Here is a 25155-nt window from a genome sequence, read left to right as displayed (position 1 = left end):
AACCAGTCAGTTGTCTAGCGGTTAAAGTCTCGTACCCGTTCTAGTAATAAGGAATGCGATATGCAGGAGATTGTTTATGAATTGGGTATTAGGAATTTTAATTGCGTTTCAGTGTATGAATTCAATTGGGTTTTCTGCAATTTTGATTGCGTAAATATGCAAATACGCAGCTTATCTGGAGCTCTGACAATGAATGTCATCCAAATTTCAAGGCTGTATCTTAAAAAACAAGAAAGTAGGTCAGTAGGACAAGGTTACAGTCAAGTGACCCCTAATTGCTTGGAGTCATAAGGCAATTATAATTAAACAGTCTAGGAAATATGATCAGATAACTTATAAAAAATAACTTTCAGACAAGAAGATTTTTAAAAGTTTTTCCTACGTAAGTCTATGTAAAACTTGGGACCCCCAGGGCAGGGCCTCTTTTGACCCCAGAGGCATAATTTGAACAATCTTGGTAAAGCACCACTAGGCAATGCAACATAGCAAAAATCAAAAGCCTAGGCCTTGCAGTTTCAGACAAGAAGATTTAAAAAAAAAAATTCAATATAAGTTTATGTAAAACTTGGGACCCCCGGGATGGGGCCTCTTTTTACCCCAGGGGCATAATTTGAACAATCTTGGTAGAGAACCACAAGGCAATGCTACATACCAAACATCAAAGGCCTAGGTCTTGTGGTTTCAGACAAGAAGATTTTTTAAGTTTTTTCCTATATAAGTCTATGTAAAACTTGAGACTCCAGGAGTGGGGCCTCTTTTCACCCTAAGGGCATAATTTGAATAATTTTGGTAGGTAACCAAAAGGCAATGCTACATACAAAATATCAAAGGCCTAGATCTTTTGGTTTCAGACAAGAAGATTTTTTAAGTTTTTTCCTATATAAGTCTATGTAAAACTTGGGACCCCCGGGATGGGGCCTCCTTTCACCCCAGGGGCATAATTTAAACAATCTTTATAGAGGACCATTAGATGATGTCACATGCCAAATATTGAGGCTCTATGCCTTGTGGTTTTGGACAAGAAGATTTTCAACATTTTCCCTATATAAGTATACATAATGTATGTAAACAATGTGACCCCCAAAGCGGGGCCATATTTGACCCTAGGGGAATAATTTGAATAATCTTGGTAGAGAACCACTAGATGATGCTACATACCAAATATAACAGCCCTATGACCAGTGGTTTTGGGCAAGAAGATTTTTAAAGTTTTTCCTTTCTCAGAGTTGCCATGGCAACCAGAGTTCTATATGGAATTCAATTCTTTGAACAATCTTTGAACAAAGGAACATCCCTGTGAAGTTTCATCAAAATTGGCCTGATTTTTTAAGGAGGAGATGTTGTTTAAAGGAAAGTGTGGACAGACAGACGGACGATGGATGGTGAGCGATCACAATAGCTCACCCTGAGCCTTTGGCTCAGATGAGCTAAAAACAAGAGCTTGTAGAACACGAAATGCCCCCCTTGAATGCATTCAGTAATTTCACAAGAAACAGAAATTATTTGGTCACTGTATACAAAAGTTCTACTGTTCTGGGTCAATGTGACCTTGATCTTTGACCTATTGATCTCAAAATCAACAGGGGTCATCTGCTGGTCATGATCAACCTCACTATTAAGTTTCGTGATCCTAGGCCAAAGCGTTCTTGACTTATCATCAGGAAACCATTTAACTGTTCCGTGTCACTGTGACCTTGACCTTTGTCCTACTGACCTCAAAATCAAAAGGGGTCATCTGCTGGTCATGGTTAACATCCCCCTTAACTTCTATAACCCTAGGCCCAAGCATTCTTGTGTTATCATCAGGAAACCGTTTAAATGTTCCGGGTCACTGTGACCTTGAACTTAGACCTACTGATCTCAAAATCAATAGGGGTCATCTGCTGGTCATGACCAACCTTCCTATCAACTTTCATGATCCTAGGCCCTAGTGTTCTTGAGTTATCCTCCGGAAACGGATTGGTCTACATACCGACCAACCGACATCTGCGTAACAATATACCCTTCCTTCTTCGAAGGGGGGCATAAAAACCTGTACCACAATAGATCAATTAGCTGCTCCCTTTTACATAAAAATATTTTGCTCTTTAAAGCTATTAAAACACACAGATAAATGTTTTTCACAATGTTCACACGTAGGTAACATTTGTGATTGTTAGTTGGTAAACAAAATTGTCACCTGCTTGATACAGTTTGATTACTAGGTCATCCGTGTTTCCACGTTTTCAACCCAAAATTTCTCTACTTACAAAATGACGTTTCTACTTTTTATGTGTTGTTTTAGCTTGAGCTCACATTTTTTCTTATACAAGACGCACTAAAATATGGAACCCTTGGTTAAGGTTACAAAATGCAATCTTTAATGTTTACAAATACAATGTTTACGAAAACGAACTGTACATGTATTTTGTTTTTAAAATCAAATCAGAGGAATAATACAAAACAGTTTGACATGTACAATCCTGATTTCAGAGGATTTTTTATGTATAATATTTCTCTGAGGACATGAAAAATCATCTGGTTTTCAGAATTCAGGGTTACCAGTATTCAGAGTTAACGGTACTCAGAGTTACCAGTATTCAGAGTGCTTTTTTAATTGAAGAAAAAACTTGGGACTTTGAATTCCTGTTTTGGAGGGTCAGTTTTTTGGAGTTTTTACAATACATAATGTAAAATACTCTGTAGAGAAAATATTTTGTTGAACAAATGTTGTTTTTTTTTTGCTGATTTGAACCAGTTGGTTTTAAGCCAAAGAGACATAATTCATGTCATGTGAGAGGTGACTTCAAAGCTTTTTGAGGCCCAGGGGACTTTTCAACACAGAATGGCACCTAGGTATAACCATCACCCTTCTGCAAGCCATTTCTAATGAAATAATTTAAGATGCCAAGTAAGAGTCTTTATCTGCTAGGACACAAATGAACAAGAGGGTCATGATGACCCTGAAACGCTCACCTGAGTAATATGAGCCACATGTTTAAAATGGCAAACTGATGCTAAAATATTAGAAAGTAGGTCAGTAGGTCACATTCATGGTCTCTGAGTGTCAGTATTAAGATCAGTGTGCAAAACTGTACATGTCATCCAAATTTCAAAGCTGTATCTTAAAAAACAAGAAAGTAGGTCAGTAGGTCAAGGTTAATTCAAGTGACCCCTAATTGCTTGGGGTCATCAGGTAATTATAATTAAACAGTCTAGGAAATATGATCTGATAATTTCTGAACTATTTATTCCTATATAACTCATATAACAAGTGACCCCAGGGCAGGGCCTCTTTTCACCCCAGGGGCATAATTTGAACAATCTTGTAAGAGATCTACTAGGCAATGCTACATACCAAATATCAAAGGCCTAGGCCTTGAACTTTCAGACAAGAAAATTTTTTTCCCCTATATAAGTCTATGTTAAATTTGGGACCCCCAGGGGCTCTTTTCACCCCAAGGGCATAATTTGAACAATTTTGGTAGAGGACCACAAGGCAGTGCAACATACCAAATATCAAAAGCCTAAGCCTCGCAGTTTCAGGCAAGAAGATTTTTAAAGTTTTTTCCTATATAAGTCTATGTAAAACTTGAGACCCCCCGGGGCAGGGCCTCTTTTCACCCCAGGGTTATAATTTCAACAATTTTGGTAGAGGACCACAAGGCAATGCAACATACCAAATATCAAAGGCCTAGGTCTTGTGGTTTTAGACAAGAAGATTTTTAAAGTTTTTTCCTATATAAGTCTATGTACAACTTGTGACCCTCCGGGGTGGGGCCTCTTTTCACCCCAGGGGCACAATTTGAACAATCTTCATAGAGGGCCATTAGATAATGTCACATGCCAAATATCAAGGCTCTACACCTTGCGGTTTTGGACAAGAAGATTTTTAAAAATTTTCCTTTTGGTTGCCATGGCAACCAGAGTTCTGCATGGAATTCAATTCTTTGAACAATTTGAAAAGGGGCCACCCAAGGATCATTCCAGTGAAGTTTGGTGTAATTCTGCCCAGTGGTTTTCAAGAAGATTTTTTTAGAAAATGTTGAGGGACGGACGACTGACGACGGCCATTGAGCTGTCACAAAAGCTCACCATGAGCCTTTGGCTCAGGTGAGCTAAAAACAGTGTGACAAGTTTAGTTCAAAACTGATAAAAACAGTGTAACAAAGTTTAAATCAAAACTGATTAAAACAGTGTGACAAGTTTAATTCAAAACTGATTAAAACAGTGTCACAAGATTTCAAATAAAACAGAAAGTACCTCTTCCGAGAAAATGGCAAATAAAAGCTTGAGCTAACATCATCTGACTGCTACGCAACATGCATCCCCAGCCACAGTCTGTTGTAAACTTTGTTTGTGGTAATACTTGAAAATCTCTGCGATAAGTAAACCAGAGCCGACTCTGAAAATCTTGCTTGAACAATTCCATGCTTGGTGGTGTATGGATAACTTCCCCTGGTTCTGGGTCATCATCTGCATCAGTGAAATGGATAGTAAATTTAAATTAATTGACAAAATGTTCCATACTTTTAATAATATATCAATCTGGCAATGACATGAAACACATGTAATTGATTCCAAATAGAACAGACAAGAAGGTCATGATGACCCTGGGTTGCTCACCTCAGTAATGAGCTACATGTCATCAATAACAAGAAAGTAGGTCAGAAAGTCAAGTGAGAAAGTCAAATATAAGTATGCACTGAAATCTTTTTCCAGTTGTTTTGAACACGTTTCAAATGTCAAACTGATGCTAAAATATTAAGAAAGTAGGTCATTAGGTAACATTCATGGTCACTAAAGTCAGTTTTAAGAACGGTGCGCAAAACTGTATTTGTCATCCAAATTTCAAGGCTGTATCTTGAAAAAAAGTAGGTCAGTAGGTCAAGGTCACAGCCAAGTGACCCCTAATTACTTGGGGTAATCAGGTAATTATAATTAAACAGTGTAGGAAATATGATCAGATAATTTTTCAACATAGATGTCGCCTTTTCAATTTATAATAAAGTATATTTAAGGACAATGCCACATGTAAAGTATCTAAGCTTTGTGCCTCTCGGTTTCAGAGAAGAACATTTTTTATGTTTTACAGTAAAACTCTATGTAAATTCAAGGGACCAATGGGGCGGGACCAATATTGACCCTGGGATCATAACTAGAACAATCTTGGTAAAAGTCCACTAGACAATGCCACATACCAAATATCTAAGCTCTAGGTCTTCAGGTTAATAGATTTAAAGAAGATGATTCATAGTTTCTTTTATATCAGCCTATATTATATACATGTCAAACACATGGGCATGGTCATTTCTGAACCTATGGCCATACTATGAACAATTAAGGTAGACAGTCAAACCATGATATCATAGGCCAAATATCCAAGAAACATTAATTTTGTGTAAAATTGTTTTAAATTAGGCCTGCTATTTCTGACATGAAAACATATAGGGGACAGTTACAACTCCCTCCAGCAGCCATGTTTTATGACAACTCATATAAGAAGATTTTTTAAGTTTCCACTATATACACAGAGGTTCCACTAGACCTGAAAACCTAAAAGTCCCAGGACCCTTGGGTCCGAATGTCAATATTATGAACTAAATTTTCTTACATAGTAATACGCAGCTGGTAATACAATAATATTAACCAAAAGTTGTTTATTAATATTATAGGGCTTATTCAATTTTAAGTTATAAGCTATTACAACAATGGTGGGTGGGGTTTGATACCTTTGCATGTTATACATGTATTATCAACAAGAGCGCCGCCAAGCGGGGCAATATACACCCGAAGAGTTACATCAGAGGATGGGAGCAAAATTTAAAGAACTTTACTGTTGAAGCCCAAAGGACAAGAACAAGAAAAAGAAGAAATTCCCCATAAAAAAATTTCGACGTCCACAAAAAAATTCTAACCTGGTAAAGTTATGTCAAAATACATCAAAAAATTGGATGTACCATCCATGTTGTACCACAGAAAAGTGGTCTTGGTTTTTCCCTACTGCCAATAATAAAAAAAGTTTCAAAATAAGCTATTTATAGTAACAAAAAAAGGGAAGTAATTCAAAAAAAAAATTATTGTAAGAGAACAAAAAGGGATCTGCCAAATAACAAGAGCTGTCCGTAAGACAGCGCGCTCCACTATTCGGGATTTGACAGTAAAATGAATATATGTCTGAATAAGAGATCTCTACTATAAAAGGGAGATACACCAAGGGGCATAATTCCATCAAATACACAAATTAGAGTTATTAGGATTGTTACAACAAATGCAGTACCAAAGTTATGTCCAGAAAACGAAGTTTGTTAAAAGAAATTAGTATAAAAGGGGCATAATTTGGTCAAAAATACAAATCAGAGTTATGGGGATTGTTACCACACATGCAGATGATGGTGATAAAGATACAGTTTAAGTTTCAAGTCTTTATCTTTTATTGCATTAAAGTAATATCCAGAAAGCGAAGATTGCAAAAAAATTTAAGTACAAAAGGGGCATAATTCTGTCAAAAATACAATTAGAGTTATGGGGTATGTAACCACACATGCAGATGATGATTATAAACAAAGGTTTTTAATTTCAATTCATAATCTTTTAAAGTACCAAAGATATGTCTATAAATAAAGCTTTCGAAAAAATTTAACATGAAAATAATTCCAAGTATAACTCCTTTGTGACCTTGACCTTGGGTATAATGGGCCCAGCCCCTGCATATACTATGTTTGTATGCTGGACAATGTTTATGAGAACTTACAGTAAGATATAAGCAAAAGTAACTAAGTTATGACAGAAAAACAAAGGTTGCTGAAAAACTTTAACCTTAAAAATAACCTAAGTATAAGACCTTGGTGACCTTGACCTTGGATAAAATGTGCCCAGTCCCTGTAAATATTTTGTATGCATACTGGACAATGTTTATGTAAAGTTACAGTTAGATATAAGCAATAGTAACAAAGATATGACAGAAAAACAAAGGTTGCCAAAAAACTTTAACCTTAAAAATAACCTAAGTATAAGACCTTGATGACCTTGACCTTGGGTATAATGGGCTCAGCCCCTACACATATATTGTTTGTATACTGGACAATGTTTATGTGAAGTTACAGTAAGATATAGGCAATAGTAACAAAGATATGACAGAAAAACAAAAGTTGCCAAAAAACTTTAATCAAGAAGGGTCACACCCACGCCGGGGCGAGTAGTATAGCCCCCCTATTCTCCGAATAGTGGAGCTAAAAACAAGAGCACTGCAATGCATATCAATATACACAAAGCAAAGTCATATATGACCTTTGACCCTTAAGTGTGACCTTGACCTTGAAGCGAGTCATCCAAAACATGCGCTCTGCACGTCGCCTCAGTGTGGTGAACATTTGTGCCAAGTTTCTTTGAAATCCTTCAAGCAGTTCAAGTGTTACAGAGCGGACACAGCAAAGTCATATATGACCTTTCACTCCTAAGTGTGACCTTGACCTTGAAGCTAGTCATCCGAAACAAGCACTCTGCACGTCGTCTCAGTGTGGTGAACATTTGTGCCAAGTTTCTTTGAAACCCTTCAAGCAGTTCAAGAGTTACAGAGCGGACATGAAACACACTCATATGACCTTTGACCCCTAAAAGTGACCTTGACCTTGAAATGAGACATCCAAAACATGCACTCTGCACGTCATCTCGGAGTGGTGAGTATTTGTGTCAAGTTTCTTTGAAATCCTTTCAAGGGGAATAGCTAACGGACGGACACCAGGACCATAACATAATACGTCCCTTCGGGCGTATAAAAATGCTTCAAAATGTTAGCTGATTTTGCAAAATATGCCATATTTTTGTTAAATACAGACTTTTTTGACTAATTATTAAAATTGCACAAGAAAATCTCGTTAGAAAGGACAGATATGTCGAAAACCACGTTCGCGAAAACAGGTGACAAATATGGAAAACGAAAGTTAAGACATAATTCTTGCTAAAATACCTATTTATATTTTTTTTTCATCATAATAAAAATAAGCTATTCAAAACTTACAACTTCTGCTTATTTAAAGCATTTTTCCCCCAAACTAAGACTCGGTAAAATAAAAATGCTATATTGTAACGGCCAACATCGCTTATAAAATCATATCAAGCACATAAAATAATGAATATAATTATCCAATTTTTATTCAGTAATCTAATTATCACCAATTGAATGCCTAATCAAATAAAACTGTTGCAAATTGGCTCCCCTCCTTTCAATAACGGATGTTATTACAGAGACTATAGATTTTTCACATCTTTTTGGTCCACTAACACCGTGTAACAAACGTAGCTTCGGATCATTTTCACCAATTTCCTGCTGTCATTAGACAAGTCCCACCTTGCGATCGCCTGTCAACGGTGGTTTAACTCCCTCTTCAATACCTTACTGCTTACATCACCCATATCATTATTAGTGTATGACCGCGAGTGTTTATTTAGATTACGTGAGTTAATTGTGAACCCAGGTTTATTGTAGGAAATGAATGATAAGAGAAAGGATTATCAAAGGAAAATGCCCCCGGGTCCCGAGTGACGCACAGGCAAGTATCATGGCGGGTCCTTTGTCTTTTGAAAATCTCCCGCGTCTGGACCTGGGGTCCCGGGTCAAATAGAACCCCTGATACATATAGGGAAAAGTTACCACACCCTCTGGCAGCCATGTTTTTGACTAATTAATCAAAGTAATTCGAAAATTCTTGGTAAAACGTCAAACAAGAACAATTTGAGTGATTTTTTTTTTCAATCAGGCCAACAGTTGCATACAAGAAGATTTTTTAAGTTTCTACTGTATACATATACTAACAAGAGGGTCATGATGACCCTATATTGCTCACCTGTTAAATTTGGCCTTGGAATCATTAAGATAAACATTCTGACCAAGTTTCATGAAGATAGGGTCATAAATATGGCCTCTACAGTGTTAACAAGCTTTTCCTTTGATCTGAGCGGGTGACCTTGTTTTTAACCCCATATGACCGAGTTTCAAACTTGGCCTAGGAATCATCACGATAAATATTCTTACCAAGTTTCATAAAGATAGGGTCATAAATATGGCCTCTACAGTGTCAGCAAGTTTTTTCCTATATAAGTCTATGTAAAACTTGGGACCCCTGGGTGAGGTCTCTTTTCAACTCAGGGGCATAATTTGAATCATCTTGGTAGAGGTCCACTAGGCAATGCAACATACCAAATAACAAAAGCCTTGGCCTTGCAGTTTCAGACAAGAAGTTTTTTAAAGTTTTTTCCTACACTAGTCCATGTAAAACTTGGGACCCCCCGTAAGGTAATAATTTGAACAATTTTGGTAGAGGATCCGAGATATTATGCCAATACAAGTTGTGTGCAAGTTTTATTAAAGTTAATTGCAAAATGTGGTCTCTATCATGTTCACAAGCCAAAAAAGCAAATTTTGTCCCTTTTAGGGGCCTTAACTCTGGAACCCCTGATGGGATCTGGCAAGTTTTCGAAAGGAACCGAGATATTATGCCAATACAAGTTGTGTGTAAGTTTGATTAAAATTTATTGCAAAATGCGGTCTCTATCGTGTTCACAAGAAATTGTGGACGGACGGACAAAGGGCGATCACAAAAGCTCACCCTGTCACTTAATGACAGGTGAGCTAAAAATGATCTGAATGGATTACTGAACCACATTTATATCTTATATTTCTGATACTGTTCTGGGGAGTCAAGATTGTACCATGGTTGAGGTTGTCCCTAATTCAAATTTACCATTTGGTCTTTTATGATAGCATCGTCCAAGCAGAAATATTGGACTGTCTTTTCCAAACTTTGTTTCAGTTTTCAAGGTCCAACCTAAAAAAGAAAATGTAGTTAGTTAGCTTAAGCTATCACAACAGGTGATTTCTATTCATGAAATAATGTATAGAAAAATCGTGTTTTAACGTTAATAATAAAAGAATTAAGAATAATTTCTCAAGGGCATAGCCCACTTAAATTATTCTGGCGATGTATAACTGATTTTGAATGTATTAATTTAAGTAAAACATGATTTTGCTATACATTATTTCGATTCTAATATGCCCTTTATCTGAAACAAAAGCTTAATTTTAGTAGCACTCTTTCTTGGTCGCAAGAAAAACATTGACGTCATCGCTCATTAGCATGACATCATTTTAGTGTGTCTTTTAACAGAAACAAGCATACATTTGAATTACATCCAGCCATGATGTGAAAAGGGCAGGGTGCTACTGGCCGAAAGGGCACTTGCGAGAGAGTGGGAGAGGTGGTCCTCAGTCTGGGTAGGATGTGTGGTGGTGTAAAATGTATTTCAATTCCGTAGGGTTTAGTTTTTTTGATAATTTAATTTTGTTCATTGGGTTTTTTATCAGACGAACTTAATGTAGGGGGAGAGAGTGATATCTGATGAGGCTACGGATCCATGGTAATGTGGTTTAATTAAAAGGATTCACCTAAAAGGGTCACACTCCCAATCTCCCAATCTCCAGACGTCAATCTAACACTTTCCATAAATACTGTGTGCAAAGACAATCTACATTTCAGAAACTTAACTTAAAGTAATTTACATAAACCTCTAAATGTTGAAATCTATTCGCATAATTATGTCATGAGGAAAATATGCTCACATTTAATAATGAATCATTCGACGACACGAAACGCACGTGTCTTATTTTCCCGCCAAAATATAATACAGTGTGCATCAGCAATAAATTCATTTTTAGTGCTCAGAGTTCAGGATTTTTGTTTACGGTCTGTATTTCAAGTCGTAAAATGCACGATTCTTAGCTATTTTCATATTAACATCCGATAAATTGATGAATTTTGTATGGTGATATGAGTTTAATCGGGAAAAGTGTATCGAATGAAAAAGACAAAAAGACAAAAGGTTAATCTTCTCATGACCAGAAATGGACAGGAAATGTTAGTTTCCTCTGTAAATTTTCTTTTGATTTAGCGGTATATTGACCTGAACAGAGACTGGAGTACCCCTTCCGCAAACACAATATGAGCCGCGTCATGAGAAAACCAACATAGTGGGTTTGCGACCAGCATGGATCCAGACCAGCATGCGCATCCACGCAGTCTGGTCAGGATCCATGCTGTTCGCTTATAAAGCTTATTGGAATAGGAGAAACTGTTAGCGAACAGCGTGGATCCTGACCAGACTGTGCGGATGCGCACGCTGGTCTGGATCCATGCTGGTGGCAAACCCACTATGTTGGTTTTCCCATGGCGCAGCTCATATATAAATCTGGTATAATAATAATAATATCCGTCATGAAACGCACGTGTTTCTTTCCCGCCGAAATTATAATAACGTGTCCACTAAGTAATAATTTTCGCAAGCGTGCACAATCAATGACCAAAAGTATCCCCAGATGTTACAAACAAAAACAAAAGGTTCTTGCAGTTTTGTATATACAGTCGAGTCCACTTAATACGAACTCGCTTGATACGAATTTTCGGCAATAACAAACAAAACCTGGATTCCCCGGCTGAGTCCTTCTATTTCTTTGTAAAATTATTTCGGTAATAGCGAACTCGCTTCATACGAATTTTCGGGAGATACGAACACATTTTGGAAGTCCCAATGAGCTAAAATGTTACAAGTTTCCATTTTTTGATACGAACTAATTTTAGATGTTGGCGGCCACTTTTTTGCTTTGCTTGATTTTTTAATAGTTTGAATCTGTACAGTAGGTGCTGATATTTAGTCGAAGTGATTATCACCTGTAAAAAGTGAATGCGTTTACTTGTGCAATACCTATTTGATAATAAAATGGATGTTTGTTTGATTCTATTGTATTACCGACAAATATCACAATAGCAGGATTATAAGGTTAAATCATCAATTGTCATAAACTGTTAAATGCATGCTTGTGAAAATTGTCCAATTACATGACGCCTAAACTGTTGTCCAAACACTATACCATCTCAATGTTTATTTAACTGCGATCTGTCAGTTAATCCCTTAAAGTAAATTTCACGTTGCACGAGCTTTTCATTATTTATGCATGTTAAGTACTGGCGTCTGCAAATTAAAATTTTGTACCAGACAGTAAATTAAATATCGGTAGATAGCATTAGAAAGTTTCTGGAGGATAAAGGCTCAAAGGAAAAATTATTCAAATATTGCTTAGAACTAGAGGCATTTGGCATTCAGGAACTAAATAATAGTAAAATACAACCAAAAATTACCAGTTTTTTCAAGTAAAAGTTTGAAATACCATGTGTAAAGTACCGGTTTCAAAAATGCATTGACGTATACATACACGTTACAGTATTTCTGTGTATCTATATGTGCTAGATCTATATGTGCTTTAAACACTTGTACAATACATTTGTACATTAAAATTTATTTTTCATACATTTTTACCTGTTTAAGTATGACTTTTGTTGACTTATTTCACTGTTAACTGAATACACACACTTGATCAGTTAAAACTACTAATGATTATCTATTCACTGCTGTATTTTTATTTATCGGGAGCTATTCACCTGCGATACCGGTGATACTGCCCAACTGGCTCGGGCAAATTATCCGGGAGTCATACATTCGTTAATACGAATTTCGTTTGATACGAGCATATTCCCCAGGTCCCGAAGAGTTCGTATAAAGCGAGTTTGACTGTATATTTTTTGTGGTTCAATACCGTTTTTTTCCCCCCTTAAGAACGGACAACCATGTTGCAGCAGACGACTTCGAATGAACTTTTGTTAATCAATCAGTAGTGTTCAATGGAGAATCAAGAACAAAATGTTTTGGGATTCTTTACGTGCATTCAAATATTTTCAAAGTTTAATGGTGTTATTTGTTTGTAACATTTGTGAAAAGAAACTGAAACTGAAACTGCTTTATTTGATTAAACGCCTAATTTTACACATAGTATATTCACCGGCGTTGTACATTAAATTATACCAGATTTATATAGCGCCAAAGGCGCTTTTCATAGTTCAAATGCAGCCACACAGGGCGCATAATTCATCCTCTACTAATACAGACACAGAGCGATCTGACCAGAGGGACAGAGTGAGACAAAGCCCCCACGACAGAGAGATCAGAAATCAGATACAGGCTTATCCGGCTAACTTAGCCTAGCTCGTTTCGAATAGACAACCTGGTTCTTTAACGTGCCCAGTGTATAGCACTGATACACGCAAGGATTGCCTGGGTTCCTGACCAGTACACCTCTAGTTGGGTGGGAAACACTGAAAAGCGTTTCTGAAAATTCCCGAGTAGCTGCCGGGGATCGAACCCCGACCTCAGGATTGGAAGGCCAGTGTGCAAACCACTGAGCTATCCGTCCACCCAAAAAGCCGCCGAGGTATTTTCAAAGACTAAGTCTCACCTTCATTAGATTAGTATACTTACATCTAGATAACGACTGCTAAATCAAAAGTTTTAATTGCCTCTAATAATGATAATTATGAAAGTGATGCTCAAAAAAGATCCCGAAAATATTTTGAGTTAATTATCGACTTCACAAGTTGACAGTGTTGGGTGGACCTAAAAGGCGGTCACGTGTGTATACGGAAGCGACCCTGAAGATTGGTGACAGGTGTAATAAAGTGATGTTGTATATTGCATAACGGAAGCAGCTCTCGCAGCGGGAGAGGACAATAAACAGGACACTAGGGGCTTTTTTACACTAAGGCATATATTTACTGGACTCAAAAGGGCACAGGGCGCTATTAAAAATGGCAGGGCGCTTTGAGAAAGGGGCAGGGTGCCGCGCCCCTCTATTCCGCGCTAGCTGAAACACTGACATGTAAAAACATTGTATAAATAAAATGACCAGGGTAACCATAGATCACTCTCTTCAGTGTCACAGTTTGCCTGGATCAATGCAGAGATCTGACCTGTCGTAGCACACCTGCCCTTGAATATTTGACCTTGAATAAAAATATGACACACTGAATCATGAATGGTACATGTTATATCTGTGTTTTAAAAGCATAAAATATGTCAAGTGCCCTCATTTAAACAAATCTGTGTGAGGACCTTACAATGATTTTTCATACCAAGTTAAATAGAGACCCATTAAGCTGTTTATGAGAAGAAATTGCTTTAAAGATTATATTTCAAGCTCTACTTGCTCCTTGAAGAGGCCAAGTACTCACTTTTGAAAACAAGAGGGTCATGATGACCCTGAATCGCTCACCTGAGTAATATGAGCCACATGTTTAAAATGGCACACTGATGCTAAAATATTTGAAAGTAGGTCAGTAGGTCACATTCATGGTCCCTGAAAGTCAGTTTTAAGATCGGTGTGCAAAACTGTACATGTCATCCAAATTTCAATGCTTATTTTAACAAGAGCTGTCACAGGAGACAGCGCACTCGACTATTTCGATGCTGGATAGTGAAACTGGGCACATCTGAGGAAACTGGAGCTGTCACTGGAATGTTGAATGACTCCAATTGTGGATAAAGATATTGCACAATAGCCTAAGTCTGTGTCAAAAATATTAAGTAATAATTTAAGAGAGGTAAAGAAATATAGGTATATTCTAAGCAAAAAGGGGACATTAAATATTGGTGCAAGAGTTATACATCTTGTGTCATATGATGTGGGTGATCATGTGGAACAACTACTTCAAGTTTGAATCAAATGCATTTAATAATAAGTTAAATAACTGAGATATAGTGAAAATGCATCAAAATTAACCTTAAATTCTAAGTAAAAGGGGGCATAATTCATGAAAAATTGGTGCCAGAGTGATGCATCTTGTGTCATATAATGTGGGTGATGGTGTTGAACAATTATTTTAAGTTTGAATCAGATCCATTCAGTAATAACAAGAGATAGAGTGAAAGTGCATCAAAACTTTAACCTGAAATTCTAAGTAAAAAGGGGGAATAATTCATGAAAAATAGTGCCAGAGTTATGCATCTTGTGTCATATGATGTGGGTGATGATGTTGAACAACTATTTTAAGTTTGAATCAAATCCATTCAGTAATAACAAAGGTAGAGTGAAAGTGCATCAAAACTTTAACCTGAAATTCTAAGTAAAAAGGGGGAATAATTCATGAACAACTGGTGCCAGAGTTATGCACCTTGTGTCATATGATGTGAGTGATTATGCTGAACATCTATTTTAAGTTTGAATCAAATCCATTCAGTAATAACAGAGATAAAGTGAAAGTGCATCAAAACTTTAACCTGAAAATCTAAGTGAAAAGGGGGGATAAATCATGAAATATTGGTGCCAGAGTTATAACCCTTATGTCAGAAGATGTGGATGATGATGAGGAATAACTATTTCAAGTTTGAATCAAATCCATCAAGTAATTACAGAGATAAGTTGAAAAAAGAGAAAGTGCAAAAAAACTTTAACCAATGTGGGGACGCGGAAAGACATAGAGGACCACAAGGCTATGCTACACACCAAATATCAAAGGCCTAGGTCTTGTGGTTTAAACAAGAAGATTTTTAAAGTTTTTTCCTATATAAGTCTTTGTAAAACTTGTGACCCCTGGGGTGGGGCCTCTTTTCACCCTAGTGGCACAATTTGAACAATCTTCATACAGGACCATTAGATGATGTCACAAATATCAAGGCTCTATGCCTTGCGGTTTTGGATAAAAATATTTTTTAAGTTTTTCCTTTCAGTTGCCATGGCAACCAGAGTTTTGTGTGCAACTGATTCTTTGAACAATTTTGAAAGGGGGGCACCCAAGGATCATTCCTGCAAAGTTTGGTGTAAATCTGCCCAGTGGTTTTCAAGCAGAAGATTTTTTTTAGATTGTTGACGGATTGACAATGCACGAAGGTCATCAAGTGGTCACAAAAGCTCACCAAGAGCCTTTGGCTCAGGTGAGCTTACAATAGCACCACAATGCAGAGCAATACACACACAAAACAAAGTCATTTGACCTCGAAGTGTGTCATCCGAAACATGCGCTCTTTACATTGTCTTGATGTGGTGAACATTTGTGCCAAGTTTCTTTAAAATCCTTCAAGTGGTTCAAGAGTTACAGAGGGGACAGGAAATAGTCATATGACCTTTGACCCCTAAGTGTGACCTTGAAGCAAGCCATCTGAAACATGCGCTCTACACATCCTCTTGATGTGGTGAACATCTGTGCCAAAGTTCTTTAAAATCCTTCAAGCAGTTCAAGAGTTACAGAGCAGAACGAAACAAACTCATATGACCTTTGATCCCTATGTGTGACCTTGACTTTGATGAGAGCCATCCAGAACATGTGGTCTGCATGTTGTCTCCATGTGGTACACATTTGTGTCAAGTTTCTTCGTAATCCTTCAAGGGGTTCAAGAGTTACAGAGCGGCATGAAATTGCTAACGGACAGAGAGACTGACACTGAGGGTATGACAAAATACATCCCACAGGGCGTATAAAAAGGAAATTCAATTCAGGCAAATAAAGCCTATTATTATGTGACTGTTTATGTACATTGCTGTTCCACCGTTTGTGCTATTGATCAGTTTTTAGTTCTGTTTTGTGGGACTAACAAGAGTCCAGATTGGGATGTAGTTTCTCAACTGAGGAGAACCTTGATCTATTGACTTTTGACTTGCTTTTGACCAAGTTAATGAAAAATTATTTAAAGGATTTTCCATTTTTAGCTGTAAGCACCAAAAATGCACAACCATTAAACAAAACTGTGAGGGGTCTAAGTGAGGATGCTACCATTTAAATTTAGTGAAAATCCATAGATGGTTCATTAGTTGTTAAAAACCGTTTCTAATTAATACTATTGCTACCCCTAAAAAGAGTATAATCACAACCATTAGTACAAATCTGAGAGAGGTCAATAGTTTGGAAAATTCATAATGTTGTTCATAATCAATTTTGTTTTCAATTTTTAGCTTTGGGAGTTCATGAAAGGGGCCAAGCAAAATCATTTGCACAAAATTAAGAGAGAACCATACAAGCATGCTACAGAATAAGATTGTCGGACGGTTCATGAGAATAGGATGTTAACAAGTTTTTCTATTTTTAGCTCTAACAGCCCCTAAAAAGGGTCAAGTGTCCCCAACTTCAAAAAGTTTGATAAAGGACCTTATAATGATGCTACAGAACAAGTTTGAGGAAGATCTTCTATTCTGTAGTTCATTGGATAAAGACATATTCCAGGTTTTTCTATTTTTAGCTCTAACAGCCTCTGAAAATGGGCCAAGTGTCCCCAACTTCAGAAAGTCCAAAAGAGGACCCCATAATGATGCTACAGACCAAGTTTGGGGAAGAATTATTCTGTAGTTCATCGGAAGAAGACATTTACAGGTTTTTCTATTCTTAGCCTTTGCAACCCCAAAAGAGCCTATAGATGCTGAACCATATGAACAAATCTGAGATGGGTCAATGTCAGAATGCTAGTTTTTTGCTACCAACCAAATAATGTAGCCTAGGATTACATTTTACAGACCCCTGATAAGTTAAAATCTAAGTTGGCTATGAGTACTGAAATCTGTATCAAATATTATAAATGTGGTCCAAATTTCATTGCTGTAACTTCAAAACAAGAAAGTAGGTCATCATTAAGGCTATTCAATATGAGTAATGAAACACATACCAAATATCATACAGGTAATCCAAATTTCGTTGCTGTGACTTCAAAAACAAGAAAGTAAGTCAGTAAGTCACAATTGAGAATTTCAAGGCTGTATCTTAAAAAACAAGAAAGTAGGTCAGTAGGTCACATTCATGGTCACTAAAAGTCAGTTATAAGGTTAGTGTGCAAAACTGTACACGTCATTCAAATTTCAAGCCGGGTGACCTAGTTTTTGACTACATTATAGTACATATGACCCAGATTCAAACATGGCACAGAGATCATCAAGATAAACATTCTGACTAAGTTTCATGAAGATAGGATCATAAATGTGGCCTCTAGAGAGTTAACAAGCTTTTCCTGTGATTTCAGCATATGACCTAGTTTTTTACCCCACATAACCCAAATTCAAATTTACCCTAAAGATGATCAAGACAAAAATTCTGATATTACCTGGATCGCTTACCTAAGTAATATGAGCTACAGGTTTCAAATGTCAAACTGATGCTAAAATATTAAGAAAGTAGGTCAGTAGGTTACAATGATGGTTACTGAAAGTCAGTTTTAAGATCGGTGTGCAAAACTGTAAAATTAATGTCATCCAAATTTCAAGACTGTATCTTAAACAAGAGGGCCAAGATGGCCCTAGGTCGCTCACCTGATAAAAACACCATAACAGTGTTAACATGTTTGACATAGTGATTTCATGGAAACAAATATTCTCGGTCACACATTAAACCGGAATCCACCTAAAAACCGGAATACACCGGCATACACTTTGCATAACCGGAATACACCTGTATTTTTTAATTTAAAGGGCTTGTCATATGTTTATTGTTTGAAATTATTAATTGTTTCTTCATATTTCATTTAACAAATAAAAGAGAAAATAAATTAGGAATTATAAAATAGCAATTTTCGATTTTAAAATGAATTATAGACAAAATACGAGTGGCATAAACCGCGCTGATCGGACGGAAGGGGTATGTCATGTGTTTATTATTGGAAATTATTTAATTATTTCTTCAGATTTCGTATAACAAATAAAAAAGAAAATAAATTGAGAAAACAATATCAATATTCGATTTTTAAATGAATTATACACAAAACACATGTCAGCGCATAAGCCGCGCTGATCGGAAAGGACCGGCCCTATGTTTATTATTGGAACTAATTGAATTATTTCCTCAGAATTAATCTGATAATTTAACATGTTTAAGAAGAAAGTATATTTTGAAAAATCAGTTTTCAAAAGAATTATATCATGTTTAATATATAAATATACAAACGTTTACTGCATTCATTGCCATAGCACAAATGTTTTATGCGAATAAAATCTTTGGTATTGGTAATTAATATCCTTTAAATATATGCGGCGTAACAAACACGTGTCTCTGATTAGTCCCGATAGAGTTTGATTGGATTATCACACCTATTGATAATCAATTAATCAGTATATTTGAACGCACACACAAGTGACATGTGACAAATAATGTCTAACGAGGGAAGTGCAGTTAAATATGATAAGCTTTTATTTAATTGTCGATATTATTGCAAATTGAAAAATTGAATAAAAACAGGTACATTCAGTATATACTTAAACGTATAACCTATAAACGTGTAACCTAACTGTCACCAAATATTTTTGTCTATGGTTAATATATCATATTATTGAATGAAGCATATTTACTCGACGGCAGATTATTTTCACAACAAAAAGCCCTAAAACATCTTTAACTTTCTTTAAATATTTTGATTGATACTATAGCAATCAGTGCTCAACTTGTTGATTGACAGGTGACACTCGAATAACATGCCTGTTCGTTATTAACAATTATAAGGCACTTTTAACAGAATGATAAGCAATAAGATTTAAATGTATATTTCATATTGGTTATCATTAAAGTTCAGTAAATAAAGCGTGGTCTGAAAGAGAGAGAGAGAAAAAAAACGATGATTTTAATAACTCAGAATTTATAAGTATCATTATTTCTTCATTCATGGCGGTAAAATAATTCCCCTGTTACCTGAAATATGTCATAAAGGAATTACCGAATATCATATTAGCATAAAAAGATATTTTGAAATAATTTGAAATAAAAAAATGAAACTTGAAAGAAATTTACCAGTAGCCCTAAGTTGAAAGCTAACAAAATTATGGCGATTGTGGTTCATGCAAGACTGCGCAAATTTCCCGTGCACGCGCTCAACAAATTTTCAACCTCGTATAAAAACGTTTTGCGCGTTTTAATTTGCTTTTGTAAATTAATTATTCATTTTAGATATGTTTTAATTCTGTCATAAACCCTAAAAATACGATTGATTTAAGAAATACGGGTGTATATTACAGAATTTTAGGACATGGAAATTCATTCACGAATGCGCAAATTTTTAGTGCGCACGCCGATTTTCAATCGTGTACAAGACGTAATGCGCAAAAGTATTTTAATATCCTTTCGAAAATTAATTATTTATGATAAATATGTTTGAATTCAGTCATAAACCACTTCAAAAATACCATTTGTTGAAGAAATACGGGTGTGTTTCGGTTATGGTAACTTCCCGAGCGGTCGCCAAATTTCAATCTCGTATAAATCGTTTTGTGTTAAGTATTTTATTTTCCTTTTGTAAACTTATTATTTATATTAAACACGAATGATTTCTGAAAAAAAAAACACTACAAAATACCATTTATTAATAAAATACGGGTGTATTTCGGTTATGGAAATTTCCGGCCCGGTCGCCGAATTTCAATCTCCTATAAAATCATTTTGCGTGAACGTATTTTATTTTCCTTTCGTATGTTAATTATTTATGATAAATATGATTGAATTATATCAAAAACACTTCAAAAATACCTTTAAATTAAAAAATACAGGTGTATTCCGGTTATGCAAAGTGTATTCCGGTGTATTCCGGTTTTTAGGTGGATTCCGGTTTAATGTGTGACCCAATATTCTGACCAATTTTCATTAAGATTGGATCAAAAATGTGGTCTCTTAAGTGTAAACAAGCATTTTCTTCAATTTGACCTAATGACCTAGTTTTTGAGCTAAGATGACCTATATTCAAATTTGACCTAGATTTGATCAAGGCAATCATTCTGACTAAATTTCATCAACCTCGATTAAAATATACAGCCTCTATCGCATACAAAACGTTTTTCTTTGATTTGACCTAGTTTTCGACCCAAGATGATCCATTTTCAAAACTGGTCTAGATTTCATCAAGGCTATCATTCTGACAAAATTTCATGAAGATCAGTTGAAAAATACAGCCTCTATCGCATGCACAAGGGTTTTCTTTGATTTGACCTAGTGACCTATTTTTTAACCCCAGATAACCCACTTTCAAACTTGGCCTAGATTTCATCAAGGTAATCATTCTGACCAATATTCATGAAGATAAAATGAAAAATACAGCCTCTATCGCATACACAAGGTTTTTCCTTGATTTGACCTAGTGACCTAGTTTTTGACCCCGGGTGACCCATTTTCGAACTCGGCCTAGATTTCATCAAGGTAATTAATCTGACAAAATTTCATGAAGATCAACTGAAAAATACAGCCTCTATCGCATACACAAGGTTTTTCCTTGATTTGACCTAGTGACCTAGTTTTTGAACCCAGATGACCCATTTTCAAACTCGGCCTAGATTTCATCAAGGCAAATATTCTGACCAATATTCATGAAGATCAACTGAAAAATACAGCCTCTATCACATACACAAGGTTTTTCTTTGATTTGACCTAGTGACCTAGTTTTTGACCCAAGATGACCCATTTTCGAACTCGGCCTAGATTTCATCAAGGTTATCATTCTGACCAATATTCATGAAGATTAATTGAAAAATACAGCCTCTATCGCATACACAAGGTTTTTCTTTGATTTGACCTAGTGACCTAGTTTTTGACCCGAGATGACCCATTTTCAAACTCGGCCTAGATTTCATCAAGGTTATCATTCTGACCAATTTTCATGAAGATCAGTTGAAAAATACAGCCTCTATCGCATACACAAGCTAAATGTTGACGGACAGACAGACGACAGACGACAGACAGACGCCGGACATCGAGCGATCAGAAAAAACTCACCTGAGCATTGCTCAGATGAGCTAAAAACAAGAAAGTAGGTCAGTAGGTCACATTCATGGTCACTGAAAGTCAGTTTTAAGATCAGTCTGCAAAACTATACAATACATGTCATCCAAATTTCAAGGCTGTATCTTAAAAATCAAGAAAGTAGGTCACATACATGGTCACTGAAAGTCAGTTTTAAGATCAGTCTGCAAAACTATACAATACATGTCATCCAAATTTCAAGGCAGACAAGGCTGTATCTTAAAAATCAAGAAAGTAGGTCAGTAGGTCATATTCATAGTCACTGAAAGTCAGTTTTAAGATCGCGGTGCTTAACTGTACATGTCATCCAAATTTCAAGGCAGTATCTTAAACAAGAGGGTCCTGAAGGCCCTGTATCGCTCACCTGAAGAAAGTAGGTCAGCAGGTCACATTCTTGGTCACTGAAGTGAGTTTTAAGATCGGTGTGCAAAACTGTATCTTAAACAAGAGGGCCATGATGGCCTTATATCGCTCACTTGAGTTTAGTTGCTTGCTTAAACAAATTTCTTTGCTTAAGCTTCACTAACAAAAACTAGGTGAGTCAGTCATGGTAAAGAGTATTCAAGATAACTACTGAAATCTGTTTAACAATTTAAACTGGTGGTCCAAATTTCTTTGCTGTAGCTTCAAAAACAAGAAAGTAGGTCAGTAGTTCAGGGTTAAATATATTAAAGATGAGTACTGAAATCAGTATCAAAAGTTATAAATGTGGTGCAAATTTCTATGCTGTACCTTCAAAAACAAGAAAGTAGGTCAGTAGGTCATGACTAGGACAATTCAAGATGAATATTGAAATCTGTATCAAACATTATACTTGTGGTCCAAATTTCTTTGCCACTGCGTCAAAAACAAAAATGTCTATATAAAACAAGGGACCTATTTCAGAACAAACATGGTAGAGGACCACTAGATGATGCTACATACCAAATATCAAAGACCTAGGCCATGTGGTTTTGGAAAAGAAGGTTTTCAAAGTGTTTTCCATATATAAGTCTTTATGAACCATGTGACCCCTGGGACAGGGCCATATTTAACATGTTTAACCCTAGTTGGATAATTTGAACAGTCTTGGTAGAGGACCACTAGATGATGCTACATACCAAATATCAAAGCCCAAGGACCTGTGGTTTTGGACAAGAAGACTTTTAAAGTTTTCCCTATATAAGTCTATGTGAACCATGTAACCCCCAGGGCGGGGTCATATTTGACCCTAGGGGGATAATTTGAACAATCTTGGTAGAGGACCACTAGATGATGGTACATGTACATACCAAATATAAAAACCCTATGACCTGTGGTTTTGGACAAGAAGATTTTTATATATTTTCCTTTCGGTTGCCATGGATCACAAACATTCTGACCAAGTTTTATGAAGATAGAATCAACCTGAAGATAGATCAATCAGGTCATCAAAAAAGCTACTAAAAAGAACTGTTTTTTATTTAATTTTGGATGTATGATTTTTACTTACACAGTCGGAAATTGCATAGAAAAATAATATCATCAGAGTACAATATTAAAAGCAGACTATATACTGTACATGTACCTTATACTTGTCTAATTGTAAACCGCTATCCAAACAAACCTGTCCTTAATTTGTTTGTAGCGATGATTGAAGAACCGAGCACCGCGTTGTTTTTTTTATCAAAAGCAAGAAAAAATTAACAAGCTGCTTTGATCATCACCAAAAACTTTGAGTAAATATGGGGAAGTTATTAAATAATTTGGATTCCCGTCAGTTCTATCATTTCCAAACAGTCGAAAATTGTGTTTATTACCAGAACCCTTAAACAGTCGGGTGTAACTGTTTTAAGTTATGTAACCTATTTCAGTTACTTTTTCAAGCATTTTATAACCTGTATTAGTTATAAAATATAGTTAACTCAGGTAAGTTATTCAAAAAAAGTCTTTTTGCTGTTCTCACAAAGTGACCTTTAAAGTGAAATTAGTAGCAAACTGTGGTTAATCAAATTCTCTTTTAGCCTGATCATGACCTGATAAGCATAATGGGATGTTAAGAGTTTTATAGCTTTAAAACCTTTGCGTAAAACTTTATCAGTCTTGCGTAAAAAATTTTACTGCATAGCTGGAAAGATAAAAGGTCAAGGATTCAGGAAATAATTGCATTAGTCTCATTCAAAATGAGGAATTGACACAGGAGGGTTTTGTAATATTTTATGATAACTGAAACAAGTTATGAAAGTATAAGCAATAACTCGAATGGGTTATAAAGTTTAATAATAAACTGCGATAACTTGAAACAGTTAGTGATCCCGTTACACCCCTGACTGTTTAAAGCTCCCATCAGCAATGTCTGCAGTTAGGAAATTAGGAAACATAGAATCTAATTTTCAGACAATAATACCTACCATATCTAACATTATTCCAAACTGATATAAGTTTATTCTTAACTTTTTCACTCTGCTCTATTTCAACTTCATCAAAGGTCTGTTTTGAAAGTGCTGACTGGAGGTACGGTATGCTTTTATGCTTCTTCAAATAAGTTTGATTAGATATTGATTTTCCATATAATGAATCTTGTGTTGGCAGTATTGGTAAACTTTTGTGTCCAGCCGAGCTTATTAAACAGTTTCTGCAGTCACATATATTGGAGTGGTAATTGTCTGTATTTAAGGACGTTGGTTCTGCTTTCAAAGAATAATCTTCATTGTATTTGTTTGAGTTTTGAGATCTTTTCAACAAATCATGTGGTCTTTTCTCATCATTGTGACATTTGATATTATGACCACATTCTCCCAATGCTAAATCACTGTTTTCATTTTCTATTGGATCATCATCATGTAGTCTAAAAAATCTTGATGACTGCATATACCTGCTGTTAAGAATTTTTGGCATAACAGATTTCGTTAGTTTAATTCTTGTGATCTCTGTTTCTGACGGTGGTTCAGCCGCTGTACACAGCATTACAGGACTAAGTAGAAGTTCGTTGCATTTTTGTGTTCTTTTACTTTCAATTTCTCCTGAACTTATGTGAGCTGTATTTTCTTCGCTCATATTGTCTAAAAACGTCACATCACTTGTCAATCGTTTACTGTTTGTAATAAATTCCTTCTTTAAACAATTGTATTTTGAACTTCCATCTGCCATTTATACAGAAAAACGAAAACTTATTTTTATTTCTGTTCTACCGCCATTTTGACCAAGTCATGAGTCACATGATCTCGCAAGTCTAGATACCAGAAAGGGCTCTTTCCGCGGAGAAAGCTTAAAATGATCGGAAAGGGCCCGATGAAAATTATTTAATAATTTCTTCATATTTCTTTTATTTAAAAAGAAAACAAATTATCAAAAATATCAACTTTCGCTTTTTAAATGAATTATAGACATAATCTGAGCTCGCTAGATAATAAATAAATAAAATATAGCTTATTTTCGCACATAAAAAGTTATTTTCGCAAGGATAGGAGAGATCGTGTTTGTATACAAATTCTATTTTTAGAACTGATAAGACAGTGATCGGGTGGGCAGAGGCCGACCGTCCATGTTTTTTGTAAACAGTGATGTTTTTCTAACGGTCTAAACT

The 25155-nt window shown here is 35.9% G+C and overlaps 1 protein-coding gene across 1 annotated transcript in view; it reads right to left on the bottom strand.

Annotated features, from left to right (window-relative positions):
* LOC123524438 (cysteine protease atg4da-like) overlaps positions 1–24802 on the bottom strand; it is a 70227-nt gene extending 45425 nt beyond the window's left edge. Inside the window, exons 1-3 of the mRNA XM_045302644.2 lie at positions 23981–24802; positions 9723–9806; positions 4243–4455 (exon numbers count right to left, since the gene is read on the bottom strand). Coding sequence (XP_045158579.2) covers positions 4243–4455; positions 9723–9806; positions 23981–24719 — 1036 coding nt within the window. The 5' untranslated portion in view covers positions 24720–24802. The remainder of the gene's footprint in view (positions 1–4242; positions 4456–9722; positions 9807–23980) is intronic.
* Between the last annotated feature and the right edge of the window lie 353 nt (positions 24803–25155).

This window comes from Mercenaria mercenaria, chromosome 3 (genome assembly GCF_021730395.1).
Source record: "Mercenaria mercenaria strain notata chromosome 3, MADL_Memer_1, whole genome shotgun sequence".
Classification (NCBI taxonomy): domain Eukaryota; kingdom Metazoa; phylum Mollusca; class Bivalvia; order Venerida; family Veneridae; genus Mercenaria; species Mercenaria mercenaria.
Note: the sequence above shows the minus strand (reverse complement) of the source record. Positions and strands in the feature narration are given on the sequence as shown.